The 26,876-nt window shown below is 43.4% G+C and overlaps 2 protein-coding genes across 3 annotated transcripts in view; one reads left to right on the top strand and one right to left on the bottom strand.

Annotated features, from left to right (window-relative positions):
• LOC141139611 (ceruloplasmin-like) overlaps positions 1–25,436 on the top strand; it is a 281,017-nt gene extending 255,581 nt beyond the window's left edge. The window contains exons 17-19 of the mRNA XM_073625912.1: positions 3,554–3,693; positions 9,597–9,753; positions 22,106–25,436. Of these exons, the coding sequence (XP_073482013.1) occupies positions 3,554–3,693; positions 9,597–9,753; positions 22,106–22,110 (302 nt within the window). The 3' untranslated portion in view covers positions 22,111–25,436. The remainder of the gene's footprint in view (positions 1–3,553; positions 3,694–9,596; positions 9,754–22,105) is intronic.
• HPS3 (HPS3 biogenesis of lysosomal organelles complex 2 subunit 1) overlaps positions 24,125–26,876 on the bottom strand; it is a 76,096-nt gene continuing 73,344 nt past the window's right edge. For both annotated transcript variants that reach the window (XM_073625915.1, XM_073625914.1), the window contains exons 16-18: positions 26,614–26,820; positions 25,161–25,251; positions 24,125–24,342 (exon numbers count right to left, since the gene is read on the bottom strand). In XM_073625915.1, the coding sequence (XP_073482016.1) occupies positions 24,215–24,342; positions 25,161–25,251; positions 26,614–26,820 (426 nt within the window). In that variant the 3' untranslated portion in view covers positions 24,125–24,214. The remainder of the gene's footprint in view (positions 24,343–25,160; positions 25,252–26,613; positions 26,821–26,876) is intronic.

The raw sequence follows: 26,876 nt of genomic DNA, 5'->3' as shown, positions 1-26,876 counted from the left end.
AGTATCAGTATTCAGGAGCGTTTTCAAGAAATCTGTAGTTCAGGAGCTGGTGTTGGTTTCCATGATAAGGCTCCAAATTTCATCAGTCACATAGTGGCACGGGTGATGCTTTCGTCAGTTACGGCAAAATTAGTGCTATGGTTGGGGCCTGGGCTTGCTGTTCCCACCTACAATAGGCATAGTGTAGCATTCCCTTTTAGGGAGCTTCATCTTTTGGCAAGCTGGATAGCACCGGAACCGGGCCACAGTTGGCATGTTGAGGTCCTACCTCAGGACCAGCACTGGCTAGGCCAGAAGAGGACAGTCTAGAGTTCAGAGCGTGCGAGGATCGCACATTTTTACATTTTACTTGGAATCCAAGAAGCTACTGAATTGGGCTTCAGACTATTGGGACGTCAAAGTGGTCCTTTCGGGACATGCATGGTCCATCAGAAGTCCTCCATCTTCTCCAATGCATTTCCATGGATTTTTCCTCGCCTTGAGGTAAAGAAAGCATATACTCATGCTTTAAGTAAGTCGCTGGTGTCGCAAAGTACTGCTGTGCCAGTCTCTGAATGCAAGAGATTTCAGGGCAGGTGCTTGCCCCTTTTATGGCCATGAAGAGGAACAGTTTTAGACCTTGCACACCTGAGACAATTCTCAGCAAAGGAGACGTTCAAGGTGGAAACATCATTCCCGATTCATAGGGGGTCCAGCCAGGTGACTGGCTTGTTTCCAATAGACTTAAGATGCTTACCTTCATGTGCCCATTGTAGAAGACTTCCACAAGTTCCTTCTGTTCACTGTAGGTCAAGACAATCTCCAGCTCTTCGGGCTTTCAACATCACCCTGCGTTTTTTCAGGGCCTTTTTGGTTGTTAGTCTTTATCAAAACAAGGAGCATACGCCTGCCTAGTTACATGGATGTCCTCGTCCTACTGTCCCAAGACAGAGGACAGCTGCTGGAGCCCAGAGCTCAGGTTTTTTCTATTCTCTTCAAATTCGTCTGGCTCTGCATCTGGCAAGGAGACACCTGGAGCCCACTAAGTGTCTTGTGGACCTTGGGGCTCAGTTCAATATAATCTTGGATCATTGCCTTGGCTCTGGATCCCGATGTTTTGGATCTGAATACTCCTGGCCCAGTGTTCTTCCCACCTGCGCACCTTTCAGTGTCTAAAATGATTGGCACTATGGTGTCTACGGATCTGAGGATCAAGTAGAATCTGGAGAAGGTGGCCTTTCTGGAAGGTCTCCTGTGTTAAAAGATAGCCAGGGGACTCGCAGCCTGTTCTCTATTACAGGAAGCGGAGCCAATTATGTCTTGGGCTCAGAAGAATCGAGCCTACTGCCCAGCGGCATATGTTCCCAGAGTCCAAAATGTTCTAACGGATTTTATTTCCAGTCCAGTCCACAACGAATGGTCTCTACTTGTGGAGGTTTTCAGGTGCAGATGCTCTGATGAATCATTGGAAATGCAGTAGAACGTATGCATTTCTTCCAGTCCTGGTCAACCTCGGATTTTCTACAAAGACTCGACTCAGAACAGAGGTTGTGGTGGCAGTGATGCCTTATCGGCCAATTAGGTCAATGGTTTTCCCTTGCTAGCAGACTTCAGCTTCTGGAACCCAGTTCACCTTCTCTTCAGGCCAGGCCTTCTGTCCCTGAGTAACAATTCTACATCCATATCTGGCATGGTTGCGTCTGACGGTCTGGTTCTCGAGATTGGAGGTCCTTGGCTACTCTTCCAGAGTCATCTCCGCTCTCTTGAATACTAGAAAAATGAACGCAGACAAAGTTGACGGGAGAATCTGGTCAAAGTTGTTCAATACATGTCTGCTGCTGTCAGATCATGTGGTGTTCTAGAAGTTTTAGATATTCTAGGCTTTCTCCAATCGGATTTAATTCTGGCTCTATCGGTCAGCTCCCTTGGAGTTCAAGTGTCAGCTTTATCGGCCTTCACAGGTGTTTTCCAGTCTAGGCATCTTTCCTGTCCAACAATTCTTCAAGGAAGCAGCTGGGCTCAGACCTCGGCGTAAGCAGAGGTTTTCCAATGGAGTCTCCCTCTTGTACTCAAATTCCCCTTGGGAATTGGATCGGAGTGCTCTAGGGCTGTCTTTGTTAAAGGCCTCTGTCAAGTTTGCCTTTTCCCGGTTATCACGTTGGCATAAAAAACTTTAGAGATTGGTTCACTGGTCATGGAGAACTTTCTTATGTTCTTTCAAGTCAATCGGTGCTGTTACCTATGCTTGACTCAATTCCCAAGGGTGCATCAGTCTTTGTGGGAGCCAAGAAATTTTTCTGCCAATCTTAGAATTCTAACTTGCGTGGGAGAAAGCGTGCTGTGGCTTAGTTTTTTAAAGCGCATGTCTAGTAAACAGAGAATCCTGATTTGACCTCCAGAAGTGCCTTCCTTCAATTTTAGGAATCCCTTAGATTTTGTAGTCATATCTACAAGCTACAGCTTGCTTCAGGCTTCAGAACGCCTGTTCATTATTTTGGCAGAAAGGACAGAGAAACGTGTCTCATCTAGGGTGATTGGGGCACAGATTGTCATGGATGTTATGTTTCTTTAGATGCAACTCCTATGGTGAATCTCTGTTTTACTCACTTCCTGTGTGGTGTTTCCTGTTCCTGCTGGTTATTATTCAATAAACATGGCTTCTATACAGTAATGGCTTGTGCTGAACATGGCTTCAGTGCAGTAATGGCTTGTGCTGTCTTTACTTACATCACATGAAACACGAATTGCCTAGGTCATCCAACAGGCTCACAGAGCCAAGGGCTTGGCTCCTTTGGAGGTAGTGTCTGCTCACCCGACCAGGAGTGGGTCTGCATCTTGGGCAGCTTTGCGTCATGTAGCTCCCGTAGTAATTTGCAGGGTGGCTTCCTGGTCGCCTATGAACACTTTTGTATCCCTTTACTGTGTTGAATCAGCCGCCCTATCATCAGTTAATTTTGGTTTACAAGTACTGTCGGTTGACAGTGTAAAACTTTCTTTTGCCCACCTGCACGTGTACGGTGAGTTATTTCCCACACATATACTGCCATGGAGTCTGTCAGGAAAATGGAAAATTTCCTATTAAATACTTACCGTAATTTTTCTTTCCTGATAGACTCCATGGCAGCAGGAGTTCCCTCCCAAATGTCTGGAGAAAGCTAGTTACGGAACACAGCCGCTGGCTTGAAGCAAAGATTTATGGGAGAGGGGTCCTTTAGGGGAGGAATGGAGGCGGAGTTAACCCACACGTATGCTGCCAAGGAGTCTATCAGGAAAGGAAAATTACGGTAAGTATTTGATATCACTGGTATCACAAATAGTGGCAAAGTTAAATGCTACACAACCACTTGTCCTGAGTTGGTTACAAGTACATAATTTTAAAACAACAGGATTCTGACTAAGCAGAACAGATCACTGACAGTGGCATTGTCCTTTCCAGCAGGATAAAGCACTTTGAGAATGGCTGACTATACATAAAATACTGCTAAATAGCTGTACTTAGTTTCACAAAACAGTGATGCTAACACTTTGTTAATCAAATAGCTGTGCAATAATGTAATCAAAGACTTTCTTACAGGTATCAATGGAAGAATGTATGCCAATGCTGTTGAACTGACCATGAAGGTTGGGGATCATGTAGTCTGGCACATCATGGGTATGGGGAATGAAGTTGATATACATACAGCACATTGGCATGGCCATAGCCTGATATATACGGTAACCACATTTACTGTAATTTGGAAAATACTTTTTTCATTATTTAACTCAGTTTTAAAAATGTTTTTACACAAGCATCTGACATTAGATTTGATGTAGAAAGAATTGTGAGATGTAATGTTCAGCTCTAGTTTCAAAATCAGCCAAAAGGATTTTTAAAAGAAGATCAAGAATACAAAAAAACCTGTACAAACTGTTTTACAAGCTCAAATAATGCAGTAAACAGCATAATTTTATTATCAGGAGACAAGATCATAGGCACTGCCAACACTGAAATCTAAAATTCTTGTTTTCCAGTATAGGTATGAAGATTTAAATATTTAAAGAATAAAATACTTCACCTGATTTGGAGCTTACACACCTATTTGTGGCCTTTGGGCTGCCTTCAATTGGAGCCAAAGTCCATCAAGTCCTAGATTTAGGAGTAAGAGTTCTGGGAAGGGTTGAAACTCACCCAAAGCTTTTGATTGGGCAAGGTGACCTGAAGGTTTAAAAGTACAAAGGTACAAACCTGTGAGCATCTTGCTTAAAACACAGATTTCAGTTGCCAAAGTGGCGCTAATTTGGGATTGTCAATAAAGGATTTAGAATAGAAATTATGCAAGTGTTTATAAAAACTCATGCTGCAGTAGAGGCCCAAGGCACAATAAAAACGAATATCCCTCTGGGCAACATTGCTGGGGGTGCCAGAGAACAGCACTTTGCAGCCAAGGTCAGCCTTTACCCTTGGAACTCCAGAGGAAGGATTGTGTTGGGGATAGGCAGCACAAAAGGGGAGATGAATGTTTGGAGTTCTTCTACTATCACACTCTAGCTGCCAGCAAAGCTGACCCAGGATCTCTAAGAGGTCTAAATAACTGGAACAGCAGTAAATTTAGAATACTATTTTCTGTCCTGTATTTTAGTGGACAACAAAACACAGAAAGGTCGCCCTGGGACTTTAAATGAGGTGAATACGATTATCCAATGAATATAACGAGAGTAAATACAGTTTAAGATTTATTAAAAAAATGTCATACATACCTAACAGCATAAATGAATGTAACAACAGTGGGGAAAAGGTAGGGGGATTATAGCGGTGCCAGGATTTTGAATACTGTAAAGTAATACACAAGTATTAAAAATATAATATTTTATTAACAAACAGATTTAAAAGAAGGGTATACAAAAAAAGTACAGAATACAGAACCAGCATATACAGCGATAATGCAAGAACCAGCCAGTGGTATGACGGCAGGTCTTGTTAACAGGTACTATGTTCCTACATGTTTCGCCTACATTGGCTTCCTCAGGGAAAGATGGTTATACCTGTATTAATTTCATGAATTCTGAATAAAGAAATAAATAATCAGAAAAAAATGTAAATATATATATATATATATATATATAGACAAAACCAAGTTCAATTGCACATTCAGAAGCTACCGGACATGGCCAAAAATCCCCCCCAAGAAAGAAATTGCCAGGACGAGCGACCACTCCAACCCCCCCCGATGGGAACACCTCCCCGGCCATCAGGTCACCCCAACCCCACCTCCCGTTCCGATGGTTGTTAGGTACCTACCGGTAATTCACAGTAGGCGGACCTACAATCCCCCGGAGTGAACCGAAGATCCTATGTTGCAAATAGGGTGGCTGCAGGGGGCGAAAAAAAGGGCCCGAGAAACAAAAAAGAGAACAGAGTATAAATGCCATCGTATTGGTGGATGCCCAGAATATGTCTGAATATCCAACCATAGGGAAATAGTGCTAACATAGCCTCTGAATGACTCACAGTCTGTATCTTAGTAAAAACAAGAGAAAATAAGGGCGCCCAGTGTGCTGATAATCATGTGAAAAATTAGATGGGGTCACAGATGAGTAGTTACTGAAAAAAGGAAGGACAAAAAAAGGGAAATAAGAACAAGTGGGGAAATAATGTTTTTTACCATAATGGTATATATTCAAAATGAAAATCATATCATCATTGCCCAAGCTTACGTCCCGTTTCTCCCCCTACTGTTGGGTGCCCGCGTCCGGTCCCTTCCCTGGTTCTTCTTTTCCTGCCCCCAGTTTCTCCCCCCCTCCACCCCTCCCCTTCTGATGGCCTAGCCACAGGGGCGTGCTCGGTCAGCCCCCTGAGAAGTGCAGTTCCCTGTGCCGCCTTGGCTGTATGGACACCCAAGGTTGGCACTGCCCTCCAGCAGTGCCAGCCCGCTTTCTGCCATTAGCACTTCGTATGATCCACCTGGATCATCATAACATCATCTGGCACTCTGGAGCGCCACCGTTTAGGTTGGCTCTCCAGTCTGTCCAGCATTCCGTGTTTGTTTACATAACATAAAAAAAAAAAAAACAAACAAGATATTTGGTGGGCACACCCTAAAAGATGCATTAAAGATGGTGCAGCCATAAGACTGTACAGTAGAAGAAAATATTACAGCGCACACATGCAAAAAAGACATTTACTTCCAGCAAGGCTAGTTTAAAACACCTAAACATTTAAAAAAAAAAACATTTAAAAAAAATATGGGGATTTGGTCACACCATATTGCTATATGGTGCTAAGCCCACTTACTGCGGCAAAGTACCCCATGATTAGTGGGTCCTACACTATCCATAGATTGGGAGATCCTGCTTCTCTAAACCATGAGAGCAATACACTCTTTTCAAAATCCCGGCACCGCTATAATCCCCCTACCTTTTCCCCACTGTTACAAAATTAATTGGGATGAGGTGCCGTATTATATTGAGGACTATCTAGCCAAACCCCCCTTTTTTTAGCATAAATGAATGCCAAGCCGATAAGATGGTACATACAGTAGAAAAATTGTCATTGCACGTACAATTATATATAAAATGCAGTATACACAAGCATCTATAATAATCCTACTCGTTTCGCAAGACAAGGCTCGCTTCTTCAGGGGTGGACGTGTGTGTGTGTGATGTATCTAAAGTAAAAATAAAACAAATATTTATGGTAATTATTTATAATTATGGCAGAGGGGTCTAGCACGAGAGACCCAATACTCGCCAATCGGCTAGGTCAGGTTGCCATAATGGACATTGTGAAACTTTTAGGGAGACACACTTCGACCCATGCCATGTCTGCCTTCCAGTTGCCCCCTGTTGGGGTCAGTTTTGATCACGCCCCCTCCGCTCCCGAGCTGGACATCTGTTGCTGCTGCCGTTTGGGAATCCAGCATTTGGCAACCTGACCTAGCCAATTCGTGAGTATGGGGTCTCTCGTGCTAGAACCCTCTAACCCCCTCTGCCATAATTATCATCATTGTGCATATACCCATTTGTTTTATTTTCTATTTTTAACTTTAGATACATCACAGACACATTCACCCCTGAAGAAGAGTCTTGTCTCACGAAACATGCAGGGTTATTATAGATGCTTGTGTATACTGCATTTTATATATAATTGTACGTGCAATGACAATTTTTATACTATATGTACCATCTCATCAGCTTGGTATTCATTCATGCTGTTATGTATGACATTTTCTGAATAAATCTTGAGACTGTACTTACTTCGTTATATTCATTGGCTAACCGTATTCACCTCATTTAAAGTCCCAGGGTGACCTTTCTGTGTTTTGTTGTACATTATTGGGATGGAGGTGTCTTACGGGCGACACCAGACCAATTGTTTCTTTTCTGCATTTTAGTGGAAGCCAAAAAAAAAAAAATAATGCACCATAGGAACCATTAGTTATTTTACAGATATCCCATTATGTTGTCTATACTGTGCCACACCCCTTACAAAAAATTACAAATTTGCATCAAAAGAAATGATTATTTGAAGATAGATAACTTTTGATAAAGATTTTTTTTTTTTTTACTTTAATAAAATTATCTGAATTTTAATGGTTATTTTTGTGAGTTTTGCCTCAAAAATCCACCTACAAATGTATTTGTGATACAGTTTTGTTATGTAAGGGGTAAGGCACAGTACAGTCAATATAGTGTGATTTCTATAAAATAATTTAGGTGGGAGACCTCTTTAAAAATAATTGGGTGGACATGTGGTTTTACAGGAAATCATTCCAGTTTTCCGTGGTGTCCTGGCTGCTAGGGATGTGCAAACTTTAGGGCTGGCTGGACAAAATTACAAATATATTTGGGATAGAACAATATGCTAACTATTAATATAGCTATCTGTGATGGTTCTCGTTTATCCAGGTTGTGGTAAAGTTAGCGGAAGTTAGGCAGGCAATACATAGCTTGAATCTCGGCTGGTTCAGCAAGAACCTGGCCGAGATTTAAACGGTGTATGGGCAGGCTGATTGTACCAAGTTGATCGATCAGCTTGGGTACAACCAGCATGATGGATTTTACCTGCGATTATCACTAGCGGCTGCAATAGCCGCTAACAATAATCCATGTCTTCTCACGGCGGGGATGGCTTCCCCTACCGGGAGAAGACAAGAACCCAGCAGGGATTCCCACATCAACACTATCTGTGTTGATGGAGGAATCAAGCAAATTTCTTCCCTGCAACCTGCTCCTCTCATTGTCCTGTGAGAGCATGGAGTGAAGAGAGAAGAGCTACAGAGAGGAGTCAGGTAAGTGTTTGGGGGAACAAATGGTGAAATGTTTTTACCCTAATGCACCTACATTCCTTTAAGGAATAGGAATAGTCTTTCAAAGACCGTGAGGTACCCATTTTGGACAAAGAAGACAACTGGTTTACAAAAGGCATGAAAGAGATCATCCGCTTCAAACTGAAAAAAACATTCCTAAACTGTATCTATCACCCATACTTTATACATAGTGCCGTTTCAACAGCTCTACCTTGGCAATTCGACAGTTCATATCTTCAGCCATGTAACTTGGTTGATTAACAAGTGAACCAGACTTCATGACACAGTGGGATTAGATTATAGAATTACCACAGAATGGTTTCACAGCTTCCATCTTGTTCTTGGACAATTAACCTGTACAGTAACTTAAAACAGTCCATTGTGATTGAATTAGGGTGACTGACATCATCATGGCTGAAAATACTAGTGTACAGTATATTCAGAAACTCAATAAGGTGTTTTTCAGGCACTTTTGGGCTAAAAATAGCGCCAGTAAAGTGCCTGAAAAACGCCTTCCCTGCAGCCCCAGTGTAAAAGCCAGAGTGCTTGCACACTGGGGTGGTGCACTTTCAGGATGTTAGGAAAAAGTCCTGCAAGCAGCATCTTTTGGGTGTATACATTGCTCCTCCACCACCCCTGCCATTAGAATCAATGGGCACCGCTGCCGAAGCGCCAGCAAAGCGCTTCGGCAGCTGTGCTTTTAACTCTTTATTCGGCCGCTAGTGGGGGTTAAAAGCACCCCACTAGTGTTCCAAAAGCGCCACTAAAATTAGCGGTGCTTTACCACTAGCGCCCCCCCAGTGTGAAAGACTAAAATCAGCAGCTTGGATTAGCAGCAAAACATCTACAACATTACAGGATAAGGTCCAGTTCAATGTAAACGACTATTGGGCAAGTATTTCATAGTTAGCCTGGTTTTCCACTTTAAACTAAGGCCATTATCATTATACAGGATTTATATAGCGTCAACAGTTTGCGCAGTGCTTTACAACATGGGGCAGACAGTACAGTTACAATACAGTACAGGAGGGATCAGAGGGCCCTGCTCATTAGAGCTTACACTCTAAAAATGAAATGCATCACCTAGTATGGGAAAACAGCTGAGATTCTTTTCTGTGATTTCAATATATCAGCTTTACTATGTCTAAGCAAATTTCTGTAACTTTAGCAGGGATATGTCTCATGTTATATAAACAGTATGATGTGTTTTCATATGTATAGACATCCTCCAATTGGCACTATATATGTTTAACGTTACAGAATGTCAGTTAAGGCTTTAAAGCTGAATATGCAAACTATTCATTAAACTGTTACTCATTTTGTGTAATTTAGAGGGGTCGGAAACTCCAGGCGGATGTATTTGATTTTCTTCCTGGCACTTTTCAAACTGCTTCAATGAATGCCAGAAGCCCAGGAACATGGCTTTTGCACTGCCATGTGGATGACCATCTGTATGGTGGAATGGTGACTGTGTACACTGTGCTGGAGAGTAAGTAGAATATACCCAGGCAAAAAAAAATGTCTTTTCTTGTGTGTGATAAAAACAAACCGAGATGTATCACGTAGGTCATTATGTAAATTATGCATTGTTAATTATAAGGATTAACCAGTAGTGATCAACTTACTTAATATAGAAGGTCTTAAGTATAACTAAAGCAAAACTTTAGTTTTGGATAGTGTGGAGAAGGGTTCACCTGTCAGTTTTTATTGCTCTCTTTGCCCCCTTTAAGGAGATTCACCCTCTACATTTGTTCTGTTTACCATTATCATTGAAAGAGAAAGTAAAAGAAAATCCCAAATTTGGGCTGTTCCCAGAAAAGTAATAGAGGGAAAATCTTCCCATGGGGACACTAGTTTTGGTGACCCGGGGGTCCCCAAGGAATTCCTTAATTTTTAGGGACTTCCTGTTTGGCTATGGGATAGGAAGTGAAGGGAAATCTCTACAATGGCACAGAGATGGTGAAAAAAAAAAATCTGACAGGGGTTAAAACCCTTCCTTGCTCTATCCAAAAAGAAAAAAAAAAAAAGAAAAAAAAAAAAAAAAAAACAGAAAATTGTGCCATACCCACTGTATTTTTTTTCCTGGTATCCATGGCAGCATACCTGTGATAAGCTCTGCCTTGAGGTCCTCCTTCAGGACCAGTGACTATTCTAAAAAAGGAAGTATTAGGGTACCCTAAGCATTATCCATAATATAGCTCAGCCGAGAGCGGTATCATATGCTGCCATGGATAGGCACCAGGGAGAAAAAAATTACAGTAAGTATGGCACAATTTTCAGTTTTCCTGGTGCCTCCATGGCAGCATATCTGTGATAAATAACTAGCTGAAACGGGTAGGATCATGCTTAGAAAAAAAAAAATAGGATTTTTGACTTACGGTAAAATCCGTTTCTCTGAGTTTATTGACAGACACAGCCTTCTTTATTCAGAACCATAGGGTTATATCGTCCTATACAGGAGTAGGACACTAGGCAGACAAAAGACTTGGCTACGCCCATGGGCAGTCCTAGGTGATATACACCCCCCTCTCTGCTACAGGCCTTCAGTTATGTAACAAGCAGTATCAGAAGTATTAAAAACTCCATAGAGGGGCGGGTGCTGTGTCTGTCAGTCAATGAACTCAGAGAAACGGATTTTACGGTAAGTCAAAAATCCTATTTTCTCTTTCGTTCATTGACAGACACAGCCTTCTTTATTCAGAACCACTGGGATGTCCCAAAGCAGTGCTTAACATGAGGGGTGGGGCAGCCAACAAAAACAAAAAAACCCCAGGACAACCTGGAGCCCACCTGACCAGCATTAAAACCCCTTTCACGAGAGAAAAAACCCACTAGACTGCAGCCTGCAGAACCTTGCGGCCAAAAGAAGTATCCGCAGATGCCAGCACATCCACTTTGTAAAATTTTGTGAGTGTGCACCGACGACCAGGTGGCCGCCTTGCAAACTTGCGTTGCTGACGTCTTATGACGGAAGGCCCAGGAGGCACTCAGTGCCCGAGTCGAGTGCGCCTTCACCGGGAAGGGAGGAACCCGACTCTTGATAGAATAGGCCTGAGTCACCCTCTGCCCGATCCATCTAGAAATGGTCGCTGAGGAAGCAGATAGCCCCTTTTTTGGCCCGTCCGTGATCACGAACAGAGTCTGACCTTCAAAAAGACTCAGTGGCCGCCAAATACACCCTGACTGCCCGTACCACATCTAAGGTGTGCAAGAAAAATTCCCTCGGATGTTGCGGCCGGGGACATAGAGAAGGCAACACGATGTCTTCATTTAAATGGAAAGCAGAGACAACCTTTGGAAGGAAAGAAGAACAAGGACAAAGCGCCACCTTGTCCTTGTGAATCACCAGGTAGGGCGTGCGACAGGATAGCGCCGCCAACTCTGACACCCTACGAGCAGAAGTAATAGCCACCAAGAAGGCCACCCTCTGTGATAGCGTGAGCAGGGGAATTTTCTCGAATATCCTCAAATGGAGGCTTCTGTAGAACCGAAAGTACAAGATTCAAGTCCCACGGTGGCAAGGGAGATCGCACCGGTGGAACCACATGTTGCACTCCCTGAATGAAGGTAGCACCAGGGAATGTTGAAAAAAAAAAGCCAAAGCCAACACCTTTCTTTCTTTCAACGCCCCTCTGAAGAAAAGTCAAAATCCGAGCCACCGAAAAGGAACATGCGTGAAACCCCACTGACTCACACCATGAAATATACGCTTTCCACGTCCGATAATATTTCTTCCTGGAAGAAGACTTTCTAGCTCTGAGCAGCGTCCGAATCACCGACGCAGAGCCAGCGACGGTAAGGCAGGGTGGAAGATCGGCCCTTGAGATAGCAGATCCTCCCTGAGAGGCAGCTGCCAGGGGGTATCTGCGACCAGACTAACCAGGTCGGCGTACCAGGACCAACGAGGCCAGTCCGGGGCCACTAGAATGACCAGAATTCCTTTGGCCTCAATCCTGCGCAACAGCCGTGGCAGGAGCTTGAGAGGAGGAAAGATCAGACGATACTGGCCCCACGGAGCAACCAGAGCGTCTGAGGCATCCGCCAGAGGGTCCCGAGACCTGGCCACAAACCTCTGCACCTTCCTGTTGAATCGGGATGCCATCAGATCTACCTCTGGAGATCCCCAGCATAGGCAGATCTGTTGAAATACCTCCTGATGGAGAGACCAATCCCCCTTGTCCAATTACTTGATGACTGAGGTAATCCGCCTGCCAGTTGCCCACCCCCGGAATGTGAACGGTGGAGATGGCCCGGACGAAATGTTCTGCCCACTACAGAATGCCGGCTACTTCCAGGCCGGCAAACACTCCTCGTTCCTCCCTGGTGGTTGACATAGGCCACCGCCGTGGCATTGTCTGGCTGGACCTGTATCAGGAGCCCCTGAAGCCGATCCGTCCAATGATCCAGACAGAGTCTGATCGCCCGGAGTTCCAAGATGTTGATAGGTAGCCTGGATTCCTGCAGCATCCAGTGACCCTGAGCTGAGCTCAGGCCCAGGACTCCTCCCCATCCGGACAGACTGGCATCGGTGGTGACCACCGTCCAGTACAGCAGGAGAAAGGATTTCCCCTGCCGAAGAGTCAGGGAATGAAGCCACCAGATCAGGGACCCTTTGGCTCCTTGACTCAGCCGAAACTGACTGTCTAGAGACTCAGCACATTTGTCCCATTTTAACAAGATTTCCCTTTGCAGGGGTCTCATATGAAACTTAGCGAACAGGACCGCCTCAAACTTAGACACCATCAGGCCCAGTACCCGCATGCAAGTCTGCAGGGAGACCCACCTGCTGGACAGCAGCAAGCGGGATGCCGCCTATAATTTCTGGAATTTGTCCTGCGGAAGGACCACTCTGGCCCAAGCGGAATCCAGAGTCAGACCCAGATAAACCAATTTCTTAACTGGGGTCAACGCAAACTTTGGGTAATTTATCAGCCATCCAAAATCTGCCAGAATCCAAACATTGATCTCCACGTCGCCACTCAGGGCCGCTCGCAGCAGAAGGTCGTCCAGATAGCCCAGAACAGAAATTCCCCGCTGGCGCAGCAGTGCCAGAACCGGGGCCAACACTTTGGTGAAGATCCGAGGAGCGGAGGCGAGACCAAAGGGTAACGCCGCAAACTTATAATGCTCCTTTCCCACCGCAAAGGGGAGGAACCGCTGGTGCTGTGCACAAAATCGGAATGTGCAGGTAGGCATCCTTGATGTCGATGGAGGCAAGAAAGCCCCCTTGATGAAGAGATGCCACCACGGATCGAATGGACTCCATTCTGAACTTCCGCACATAGCGGTTTCGGGGCCTTGAGGTCCAGAGTCGGATGTACCGTACCCTCCTTTTTGGGGATTGTAAATAAGTTTGAATAAAAGCCCTGGAAAGTTCCGACACCGGAACTGGGACAATCGCCCCTCGGAGCGACAGGCCTTGTACCGCTCCCCGGAGGGCTAACAAGCGGTCTGGAGACAGATGCAGATTGGACAGAAAAAAATCTGCTTGGGGGACAAGTCTGGAACTCGATCTTGTAACCAGATGAAATTACTTCGTGGACCCACTTGTCGTTTATCGGAGAGGTCTACGGGCCGGAAACCAGTGAAGACGTCCACCCCACCCGGACTGCAGGTGAGGGCGCCTCTTCATGCTGAAAGAGCCTTATCTGGGGGTCTGGAGAAACGCTCTCGGTTTGCCTGACCAGGGCTGCTTAGAACCTCCCGAGGGGGGCTTGAAAGACTTCGAGCCTTTGTCAGTGGACCCTGAGGGATGAAAAAACTTTGTGTGCCGAGAAGGAAGGGCCACGCTTGCGACTTGGCTCCTTTCCTTTCTTTGGCTGTGAAATAAAAGTACCCTTCCCCCTGTGACATTCCTAATATCATTCAGAGCGGCCCCTCTGAACGATCGCCTTGAAAAGGCAGATCAGCTAGGGCCTTCTTTGAGGCCTGGTCCACAGTCCAACACTTCAGCCACAAAACCCGTCGAAGCACTACCGCTGAAACAGATAGCTTAGAAAGCAAGGGAGCTGCATCCAAAGAGGCATTGCAGACAAACTGCAGCCCCTGGACCAGTTGGTCCGCTAATTCCATGAATGCAGGTGGAAACTGGTCCCCTTCCAGTTCAAGGCCCAACAGCTTCGCCCACTCTGTCAGCGTTTGCGACACCAGAGCAATAGCCAAAATCGGCCGAAGCGCTGAACCCGCAATAGAGAACATAGTGCGGCTCAGAGACTCTGCCTTCCTGTCAGCCGGGTCTTTAAAGGCCGGAGAGTCCTCAACAGGAATCTTAGTGGTTTTGTTCAACCGGGAAATCGGGGGATCCACCACAGGCGGAGTTGTCCATTTTTTGAGCAGACTCTCCTTAAAGGGATAACGCACAGCAAAATACTTTGGGATCACAAAGGGGCGTTTTGGACGCTCCCAATCTTTATAGACAAACTTGTCAAAAAAGGAGGGATAAGGGAACACTTTTGCCTTGTGAGGTGGCTTGTGAGTGCCAAAGGGGACCGGCGCCTCCACAACAGCCGTGGCTGCATCCTTCATCTTAAAAGTTTCCCACACAGAAGCAATCAGTGCATCCACCAGCGCCTTCTCGTGCGCAGCCACTGGGGCCGAGGAATCATCCTCACTGTCCGAGAGATCTAAGAGCACGGCCGCAGACCCCGCAGGGTGGGCCCCGTCCATGGCAGCCGAATCAGTTTCAGGATCTGACGAGACAGATGAAGCAGGGGAAGGCAGGGGACGCTTCCTGCTATTCCGCCGCCCAAGAGCCACCTCCACCCGGGACACAAAGGACTCCAGGGCCGCCATCAGTGTGTCAATGGATGACTGGGACCCAGAGGGACCTGCAGCCTCTAACAGGGGGTCAGGTGGGGAAACTCCATAAGAGAGAAAAAGGAGAGCTCCACCCCAAGAGTGACCACTACAATGAGACACCCCCCCACACCGGTAGTGGTACCGGACCACCAAGACACCCCACAGCCTGCAGCTGAGAGAGGAGGGATCCCCCAGACCCACCACCCCACTAATGTAGCGCTTGCTGCCTCAGATGTCAACCTGCACACATGTGGCGTCCAAGGGAGAAGAAAGCACAGGAGTCAGTGCCAAGTTAAAAAGAGGGGCTTCCATCTGCAAAAAAACAGTGTCCTGGGCTACACAGTAATGGCCGCCGTTGCCGGAATCAAAAATCCACCATATCATGTCCGCCGAGCTACACAAACATGGCCGCCGGCCATAGGAGTCATCAGGCACTAGGGAAAAGGACGCCGGCTATGGAAAAATGGCCCCCGGACATAGGAAGTCCTCAGGTACTAGGGAAGACCACAGACACACTAGCTCATATGAGGGGGAGAGGAAGAGGGTGCAGGGCGCAGGACCGGCTAACATGGGGAGGGGCCCGCGTCCACCACAAAAAAACCCCTAAGGGGAGAGGGGGACCTTTACTCACCATACCAGGACCAAGCGGGCATCACTCCAGACAGAACCTGCTCGCCACCGAACTGGGGGGCTGTCGGCCATGAGGGACGCTGCGACTCGACCTGAGACCCGGTTGTATGCAACCTCATGAGACGTTTAACTCGCAGGGCCGACCTAGCGTGTAGCTGCGGTCTGCACATGCTTGGTGGCCAGACCTGAGTGACCACTGGAGCGAATGTCCAGCCCCGCCGCCCAGCCCGGCAGTTGATTGTAGATCGCACCGGAAAAATCCAGGAAAAAAAAAAAGTAAATAAAAATTGCCAGGACAAGAGATCCCAACACGAAACTGGGTCCTTACTCCTGACTAGGCAGAAAAAAAATGAAGGCTTGTAGCAGAGAGGGGTGTGTATATCCCCTAGGACTGCCCATGGGTGTAGCCAAGTCTTTTGTCTGCCTAGTGTCCTACTCCTGTAGGGGGCGATATAACCCTATGGTTCTGAATAAAGAAGTCTGTGTCTGTCAATGAATGAGAAATATTTATTTGAAAAAAGGTTATTCAGAACAAGCAAAGGCCAACTTAATAGCCTGTCTGCCAAACTTCACAGATGATAGAGCCCGTGTCCACCCTGTAGTGTCTCAAACTGGGATGACCATGTTGCCGCTCTGCAGATGGTCTCAATAGATACGTTTGCTCTGGCTGCCCATGAAGCAGAAACAAACCTGAAATTCAGGGGGTACCCTAATCCTTTCTTTTTATAATTTCTTTTTATAATATTCACTGGTCCTGAGGGAGAAGCTCAAGGTGAAGCTTATCACAGGTATGCTGCCATGGAGGCACCAGAAAAAAGTTTTGCCTATAGTTCTACTTTAACTGCCACCCTTGACACTGAGTGTATGTAATGTTACAATACACTGTCACATACTACCACAGCATGCTTCAGAAGACAGCTAGAAACTATGGTAGTACTACCGGGACAATTGGAAACTGGGAAAATGCTCTATTAGGGTACTTGCACATAGTGCTGGTGTATGAACATCAGATTACTGACAGAAAATTCCTGTGTAAAAATGCGAGGATGGGCTGTATAATAAATGCGTGTTTTCCCATGTATGTACACATGCGTAAAAAACTTTTTTTGGGCTGTGCATAAATTAATCCAAACAACAAAATCATATACATCATCAACTAAATACATAAAGTGCAAACAACGTGAATGTAAAAAATGGCGTCCAGTGTATCAGTAGCAGACTTGGACTAGCCTCGTTTTGGATTTTAGGTGTTTACATGTTTAAAACCATTTTTTTGCTAGAAAATTACTTAGAACCCCCAAACATTATATACTATTTTTTTTTCTAACACCCTACAGAATAAAATGGCGGTCATTTTTTTTGCACCGTATTTGAGCGGCGGTCTTATAAGTGCACTTTTTTTGGAAAAAATTAACTTTTTTGAATAAAAAAAATAAGATAACAGTAAAGTTAGCCCAATTTTTTTTTATATTGTGAAAAATAATGTTACGCCAAGTAAATTCATACCCAACATGTCACGCTTCAAAATTGCGCCCGCTCGTGGAATGGTGTCAAACTTTTAACCTTAAAAATCTCCATAGGCGACGTTTAAAAAATTCTACAGGTTGCATGTTTTGCGCTACAGAGGAGGTCTAGGGCTACAATTATTGCTCTCGCTCTACCGGTCGCGGCGATACCTCACACGTGTGGTTTGACCACCGTTTTCATATGCGGGCGCTACTCACATATGCGTTCGTTTCTGCGTGCGAGCTCGTCGGGCAGGGTGCTTTAAAAAAAAATTTTTTTTTAATTTTCTTATTAATTTTACTTTATTATATTTATTTTTGCACTGTTTTAAAAAAAAAAAAAATTGGATCACTTTTATTCCTATTACAAGGAATGTAAACATCCCTTGTAAAAGAAAAAAGCATGACAGGTCCTCTTAAATATGAGATCTGGGGTCAAAATGTCCTCAGATCTCATATTTGGACTAAGATGCAAAAAAAAAAAAAAAAAAAAAGTCGTTTGAAAAAATGAAATAAAAAAATATGCCTTTAAGAAAAGTGGGCGGAGCTGACGTAATGACGTCGCTTCAGCCGTCCAATGGTATAGACGGGTGGGGGCCATCTTAGCCTCACTCGTCTCCATACCCAGGCACAGAAAGGTCCCGATCGCCTCCGGTAAGCGGCGGAGAGCGGCGGGAGGGGGGGTGGCACCTCTCCCGCCGCCAACGGTGATCTCGCGGCGAACCCGCCAACGGTGATCTCGCGGCGAACCCACCGCAGAGACCACCATTATCGTACACAGAACCAGCTCCTGTAAAGATGGATACATCGGTTGTGGCAGCAGCTACTGCTGTTACCGAGATATCCATCTTCAAAGTGCCGACGTATATGTACAGGAGCCGGTCGGTAAGTGGTTAAAAACTCTACACAATCAAGTGTCACTGTAAAAATGATTCTCAGTGATTTTAAACGTGACACCCAACTTCATTAGTGTTACACTAGTGCTCCTGTATGTCACCACTCCAACAGACATTCACCAGAACTATATGCCTGTCTTATACAGGTGCATCTAAAAAAAAATAGAACCTCATCAAACAGTTAATTTACTTCAGTAATTCAATTCAAAAAGTGAAACTCATGATATATAGATTCATTACACACAAAGTGATGTATTGCAAGCATTTCTTTTTTTTTTTTTTTTAATTTTGATGATTATGGCTTACAGCTAGCGAAAGCCCAAATTTCAGTATCTCAGAAAATTAGATTATTACATAAGACCAATATAAAAATGATTTTTAATAGAGAAATGTTGGCTTACTGAAAAGTATGGCCATGTACAGTATAGTATGCACTTGATACTTGGTCGGGGCTCCATTTGCATGAATTACTGCATCGATGCGGCGTGGCATAGAGGCGATCAGCCTGTGGCACTGCTGAGGTGTTATGGAAGCCCAGGTGGCTTTGATGGCGGCCTTTAGCTCATCTGCATTGTTGGGTTTGGTGTCGTTTTTCTCTTGACAATACCCCACAGATTGTCTATGGCATTTAGGTCAGGCGAGTTTGCTGGCCAATCAAGCACAGAAATACCATAATCATTAAACCAGATATTGGTATTTTTGGCAGTGTGGGCAGGTGCCTAGTCCTGCTGGAACATGAAATCAGCATTTCCATAAAGCTGGTCAGCAGAAGGAAGTATGAAGTGCTCTAGAATTTACTGGTAGAAGGCTGCGCTGGCTTTGTACTGATAAAAACACAGTGGACCAACACCAGCAGAGGACTAGCTACTCAAATCATCACTGACTGTGGAAGCTCTACACTGGACCTCATGCAACGTGGATTCTGTGCCTCTCCACTCTTCCTCCAAACTCTGGGACCTGCATTTTCAAATGAAATGCAAAATTTACTTTCATCCGGAAAAAGAGGACTTTGGACCACTGAGCATTAATTTGCTTGGATACAGCACTCTGAACAGCCAGCTTCTTTAGCAATGACCTTTTGTGACTTACACTCCTTGTGGAGGGTGTCAATGACTGTCTTCTGGACAACTGTCAAGTCAGCAGTCTTCCCCATGATTGTGTAACCCAGTGGTTCTCAACCTCAGTTCTCCAGTACCCCCAATGGGTCATGTTTTGGGAACTTCCCTTAGATAAAATAGCTTTTATAAATATGTCATTGATATTGGATTTCAAGCAGCTGTGCAAAGTAAAGAAAAACATGGTCCGTTGGGAGATCTTGAGGACTAAGGTTGAGAACCACTGGTGTAACCTACTAAACCAGACTGGGAGACCATTTAAAAGCTCAGGAAACCTTTACAGGTGTTTTGAGTTAATTAGCTGATTAGGGTGTGACACCATGAGTTTACAAGACTGAACTTTTTCACAATATTCAAATTTTCTGAGATACAGAATTTTGGGTTTTCACTAGCCATAGTCTTCAAAATTAAAAGAAAGAAATGCTTGAAATATATCTCTGTGTAAATGAATCTATATAATATACGAGTTTCACTTTTTGAATTGAATTACTGAAATAAATTAACTATTTCATGATTTTCTAATTTATTGAGATGCACCTGCATAAGAACAGCATTAAGGGCTCAAATTAATGGTTGCTCAATCCTGTGGATTCCCTATTCACAGGAATGTGCTCTCTCCTCCATACATATTCTATGAAGATATAAAGGGGACTAAATTGTGTAATGCCATAAAAAAACTCACTTTATTAAATAGAAAACTACTTGAAGTTGACAATATCCATGGCATCAAATATAACTGCCTTCCGGTGTTACTGTTAGGCTAGAACACATGCACACCTTATGACGCAAGCTGCTCTGTGTCTCAGCATCTCATCCAAACAGTCCGAGTAGACAGCTCACTTCCTGTTGCTAAACCACACCCCAACGTGTTTCATCATAGGAGACTTTGTCAAGGGGATTCCTTTACATCATCAGGGAATATGTGTGGAGGAGAGAGCACATTTCTAATTTATATTTCAACAACTGCTGGTTAGGAGGGTCATCAGTAAAGAAATTACTTTCTGTGTCCCCCAATGAATGAGAGAAGAAATGACTTGCCCCAAGGGTTGTGCTGATACCGATACTGAGCTTTTGCCCTAGTACTTTTACTCAGGCAAATGCTCCAGATGCTTCCCCCGATACCGTGAGAGTCAGCAGTGATCGGCGAGTGGTGGAGTTACAAGCTTCTCCCCCAGCGGCTTTCAGCTGCTTTAGTGAAATTTATACAGCGGTGATTGGTGCTTGTAACTCCCCCACACGCGATCACTGCTGACCGTCACCGCATCCTCCATGATCCCTCCGTTCCGCTGTCCCTCTCCGTTTCGCTGTCACACAGACAGCGTCCAGCTCCTCCCCCTCTAAAAAAAGGAAAGAAAAAGAAAGCATTGTAAAAAAAAAAAAAAAAAAAATACTGCCACGTGACATTAACAATAAAAGTATCGGTATCGGCGAGTACTTGAAAAAAAGTATCGGTACTTGTCTTAAAAAAGTGGTATCGGACATCCCTACTTGCCACAGTATAAAGAAAAAGGGTAAGAATGTAAAATAAATACCATCAAAACATTTAACCAGCAGAAACCCGTTTAATAAATTTTCTTTCGCTGGCTGGATTTTTGGCTAGTACAGTGGAAGCTCGGATTGCGGATAATGCAGATTACGAGCGTTTCGCAATACGTGCGAATTTCTTTTTCTTAAATTCTGACTCGATTTGCGAGCATTGTCTCGCAAGACAAGCAGGATTTAAGCTGCTGGTGTGTGCATTTCTGTATTTGATCAGAGATCTGAGGGAGCTGGTGGCTCGCAGCGCTTCATGTAGAACTCGGCGACGCTCGGAAACACTCCGTTCGAGTGTCTCTGAGGGTCACCGGCGCCCCCACACCTCTGGCCACATGCAGTACTGCATACACCGGCGCCCCCGCACCTCTGGCCACATACAGTACTGCATAGACCAGCAGTGGCTGTGGAACGGATTATCTGAGCTTCCATTATTTCCTACATTGTAGCAATTCTGGGAGTGGGAATACTTGACGCAACACACAGTGAGGGGAGATGTCCATGCCTTCAAGTTCAGGTCAAAAGCTGATCAAGCATAAGAACATATACAGAGAAAACACTAACTACTGGCTGCTCAAGCCCAGAGGTTACACACTAAATACAGAAGAGTTGCATGCAGCTCCAAGGCTGTAGACCAAAGTAGTTGGTCTTTCCTTAAGATTTTTCCCAGCTTTTTTTTCAGCCTTTCTTAATGGACTTCTTTTAGACAAGGTCATAAGAAGCATAAAATAACCATACCCATTTTTTTTTGTTTTATAATTTCCGTATATTTTACTGTTATACATTAGGAAACATCAAAGAACAGTAAAATACACAAAATATTAAACACACACAAAACCTACAGTGTACGGTCTTTATATTTCTCTTCATTTACTTTCCATTTTGTTAAAGTGGTTCTAAAGGCTTAAGGGTTTTTACCTTCATGCATTCTATGCATGAAAGTAAAAAAACCTTCTGTGTTCAGCAGCTCCCCAATACTTACGCGAGCCCCAATCTCAAAAAAACAAAAAAAAAAAAAAAAAAAAAAAAAAAAAAAAAACCAGCAGCTCTCCTGGGTCTCTTCCTCCTCATTGGTTCATTGGCTCCCGAGCCAGCGCCGGGGAGGACGAAAGAAGAGGAGGAGGATTGGGGCTGCTCTGTGCAAAACCACTGCACAGAGCAGGTATGTTTCTTATTTTTTAGAAAAAAATTGCCTTTAATATTACTTTAATTGATAAAAGTATTCCTAATTTACAGCATTTTTTCCACACCTGCCTAAAATGTTTGCACAGTAGTGTATATAGCAACTGTGAATGAGCAATATACTTACACACGTTTACAGGAATTCTGTATAGTATTAATATGTATATTTTTTTTTTTTACAGAGTGATGGAAAATGAAACTCAATATCATCCTGGAACAAAGGACCCAGAGCCGATTTTATTGGTCAATCACGCTTTTCAATCATTATTATAGGATTATACTGACGAATCTTGCAACTAATTGACGATTTAATCCACAAAGACTGGTTAGGGTTTATAGCTGCCAAGTTCTTGTTGATAAATATCTAAAACCTGTCCGCAATATTACAGCACTCAGACTCTATCCAATCCTGTTGAAAGAGCAAGAATTTGCATACCTCTCGAGTTTTTTCTTGGGTGCACCCAGAAAGCACTAAGGAACTGCTATCAAGCATATCCTGATAACCAAATAGGCTGATCATCTCCAAAGTGCCCTGTTTGTGATCAAAAGTTGCTAAGTGGTTCACTCATACTTGCCAATGTTGTTGTTTATTACTTTTAGTTTTTCCCTTCACAACAGATTTTTTAGGTTTTTGGTTGACTTATATCACTTTTTTATATGCTTCCTAGTGTCCAACTACCCAAGTTCCAATCCTGAAGCGGAGTTCTGCTCTGTCCCTGCTTCTTCACTATTGGTCAATGAAGCAACACAAAACAGTGATAGTAAAATAGTGTGGTATGAGAAAGAAAAAGCCACAGCTACATGCCAGGAATTGATATTGCATTAGTTACAAATCCTAGGTTTTTAGCTTAGGAAGATATACGGTGGTGGTATGCAGGCACCCATTGTCTCTTAGAATGACCATGAAGATATACAATATATTACTGATAAGGAAAGGTTAGAATTTAAGGGTAGTTCCAAGTAGAACTGCAGCTTTCTAATTCTGAATCGATGCCAGAATGATGAATCACTGACCAGCTTTACATATACTATATGTGCCAGGAAACCAGTTGCAAATATCTCAGCGCCTGATTTCCCAACCAAACAGTTGCTGTGGCAAATGCAGAAATGTCTACCTCTCCCTCTTGGAAATCTTTTTTAAGGAGCAAAACTGCAGCAGAAAGATCCCAAAAAGCAAAGCTGGAATAACCAATGGTAACTCTTGCCCCTGCAGTCCAATGACTCATGGGTATAAAATAGCAGTTGGCAGATCAATTTTTTTGTAATATATTACACACACATATTACACATATACAAATAGTGCAGTACTACCCTATAATACTCTTCTAAGAAAATAATGTCACACCAAAATAAACTTTTATATAATCCACAGTGCTTGATTACAGTCCTTTCAGAGACAACAGAGAGCTGGAGAGTTCATGTAACCCTGATGGGGAAAAAGTGGTTGTTGGACCTTGTGGTTATAGGTCCTGTTCATAAGATGAGAGCATACCTTGGGTGAAAGTGGAGCACAGAGCGTTTACAAATATTATAAGGTGAAGAAAACTTTATGGGAAGTGGAAGAGTGATCACAAAAAGATTATTATGAAAGGACTGTGTGATTTATTGTGTGTGTAAATCACATTGAAAGAACTGGAATCAAGCACAGTTAATTATACTTGAAAATGTATTTTCGTGTGAGATTATTTTCTTAGAAGTGTATGTTATAGGGTAGTACTGCACTATTTGTATAATTAGAATATTTTTGTTTTGTAGGGTGTGAATCAAATTGGTGCTTTAAAGCTTTAAAAATTATCACATAATAGCAGCACAGGAAAAATAATTGTGTATATCACACATATATAACCAAAATATTGGCGCTTGAGCCATATGGAGTCTAAAAGCCAGTAAATATGACCTTGAACTTAATTTCTTTAAAGGGACTCTTTTTGCAAGATTAAATGGCCTGTCTATATAGAAAAGGGTTAATACTCTGGTGTCCCATCACAATTACACTCAGTGCCAGTACTCATGAGGAGCTATGGTGACTGAATATATTTCCAACATCTGACATACTTTTGGGTGTATTGGATTCCGGGTTCTTCATGGTCTTCTCTATCTGCTGGTCCCAAAGTCAGTTAGCGTTGAGTCACGTTAACTTATTCACATAACATTCCATTAGAGGCATATTTTTTTTGTGCGTAGGGCCATAGAACAGAAACTCAGTTTGAGCTGTGTATTATACTTTACATAATAGATTCCACATTGTAACTTTGGGTATGGATTAAGACATAAAAGCAGCAGCAGCAAATTTAAACCATCAATTTTTTTTCACTTTGGTTTACAAGGTAAGGCAAGAAGAATGCTGCAATGCCATCATCAGGCAGCACATTCAGAAAGTCCTGAAGGTCAAGTTCCATGGATATAATTTCCAGAGTATCTAAAACAAGATGAGTATGCAAGAGATGAAGAAAGAACATATTAGACAGGGGGTACTTTTACCAGTTCAAGAGGTCCAACAATATACAGTATGTTACAATTAGCCCAGGTTCAGACATCTGAGCAGGTTGCTGCACAGATGTCTATACAAATTGCACCCCAAATTCGCCAAAAGTAGTACAGAAACTACTTTTGGTAATCGGTGCGTCGCCCCAAAGTCGGCGTTGCACCGATTCGGATGGTCGATGCTGATTTGGCATGCGATTTGACACGTCAAATCGCATGCCAAATCACTGCAATTTGAACCTAGGCTTAACAATATTAAATAGTAATAAATATACATACATATCAAAGACAACAGATGGCTTCCCATCAACAGGATTGGAGTGTGAGTGAATCTATTTACACTGATTTAAAATGTTTGTGTTCCATCACTTCACCTTATATGCTACTAATTTTCCTAGGACTTCTGTTTGATTTTTGTTTATTGCCCATTTCTCATCTGGGGCAATTTCTTCCTGCTGTCTGTTTCTGTGTCCAGAGCAGAACTAATGGGGAAATCTCAAAAAACAAAAACAAAACGTGTTTCCTAGTAGGCTTAGCAAAAAGTAAAGACCATGTTCCCTTTTTATTGCTATGTCTCTATAGGAGACTTTGCTGTAGCAGTAACAATGCTGTCATTAGGACAAATGAAATCTTCTGTCATGACTTTAGTAAGTAATGAAACCCAACAGCGAATGTAACCCTTGCCCTACTCTATTAAAAATAAAAATGAGTCTGGAGTTAAACTTTAAGGCAACATGTGTCATGCTCTCTCACCTTTTAAAGCTGAAATAAATATGTCATTAGTGTTCTCATTTTCTCGAATTCGAGTGCACAGTTCAGGCAGTAGCTTGTTCCACCAGAGTGCCTGTGCCGATAAAAACAAAAAGTAGGAATGCATTTCAACATCTGCAGGAAATCTACACATATTGTTTAACAATTTTAGAGCTTCAAATCTAGAAATGTACTAATAAACACATCTTGATTCAATAAATGATTAATAATACTGTATGATTGAAATAAAGTAAAATTTTAAGAAATTCAAAACAGAAATTTTTTGCTTAATACCATATATACTGTTCATGGCAGGCTTGTATATGAAAGCCTAAGTCTGCTCTAAGTGTTGGGGCACACATAATTGTCCTGATCAGAACCTGAACTAGTATGTGATCATGTGAGCTCAGTAGAAAAACACAGAAGGTGATGTGTATGCTTCTGTTTCCCCAAGCAAACCAACTACCAAATGGAGTGCTTCTATGTGACATGTTGGCTACATTTAGCACATCATGTACACAATAGAACAAGAGTGGGTGATGAATGATTGTAGCAATGTAGCACATTAGAGGCAGAAGCTTTTGTTGGGGATCTAATGCCCCACACCCTGTTAGCGACAATAGTATCATGTGCTGTTGCCAACTGACAGATGAGCTCTAGATACTTCCAGCATTTGTGTCAAGCAGATGAGGATAATTCTACATTTTCTTTTCCTCTGAATTCAACAGTAGCAAGTATTGTCACCTTCTGCTTGTGCCCCATAAACAGCCAAATACAGGGACATTTATTTATGGTAAACTGGTTCATTTGTTCACTTCCTTTAAAAGTTTGTAATCTAATACTACCCTGTAGTCAATAAATGCTACATTTAAAAGTGAAGTACATGGTTAAATAAAACAAAACAATCATAGTCACCTAGGTGGATGCAGCATGTCCCCCACCGCCTCTAAGACCGCGAACTGAGCGATCAAAGAATACAGACTACTACCTGCTCTGCCCCTCCAGCGCTCACTGGAGCATCGTACTGTGCAGGAGGCCAAAGCGAATGGCTCAGGCTCTCAGCAGGATTCCTCCAGAGTCTGGACAAGCAGAGTGACATCAGCCAACAGCGCACTTTAGCCCACTGTCGGCTGAATACGGGTCAGTGCAGAACTAAGTGCACTCCTGTGACCCATAGGAGAAGTATGGACAAAAGAGCTTAGGCCCTACTTGTCCTTTAAGTATAGTGAAAACCCGTTCTGATGTGTATGTCTTCCCCAAAATGTTTGAATCAGCGGTCTGCTACCATACCATACATAAATATAAAAGCCACACAAACAAAATCATGGCTAAATACAGTATATACAGTTGCAACATTAATTCTAAGTCACATATTAAGCTACAAATCACACATGCATATGGTATTCATTAACATACTGTATAATGTTCATTTTATCAATACCAGTTTAGACTTTACCTGGCTTCCATTTTTTATCTCATGCTTTGCATACAAAGTAACAGCTTCAGGACACCGATCCAGAAGTCTCTCTATTGAGCTCTCGTAGTTAAGGAGACGAGTTGCGCATATAAGGTGTATGCTCAAATGTGAATTGTTTTCTTGCGGTATGAAATCCAGAAATGGGAGGAATGATGCAATTTCTAGAGATGGTCCACAGAGAAGAGACTACATGCAAAACAGACGATAAGTTTAGGACTGATTTTCTTCCCACTGATTAACAC

This window comes from Aquarana catesbeiana, linkage group LG04 (genome assembly GCF_042186555.1).
Source record: "Aquarana catesbeiana isolate 2022-GZ linkage group LG04, ASM4218655v1, whole genome shotgun sequence".
In the NCBI taxonomy this organism is placed as follows: Eukaryota; Metazoa; Chordata; class Amphibia; order Anura; family Ranidae; genus Aquarana; species Aquarana catesbeiana.
The sequence above is the reverse complement of the archived record's forward strand: the minus strand, read 5'-3'. Positions and strand labels throughout refer to the sequence as shown.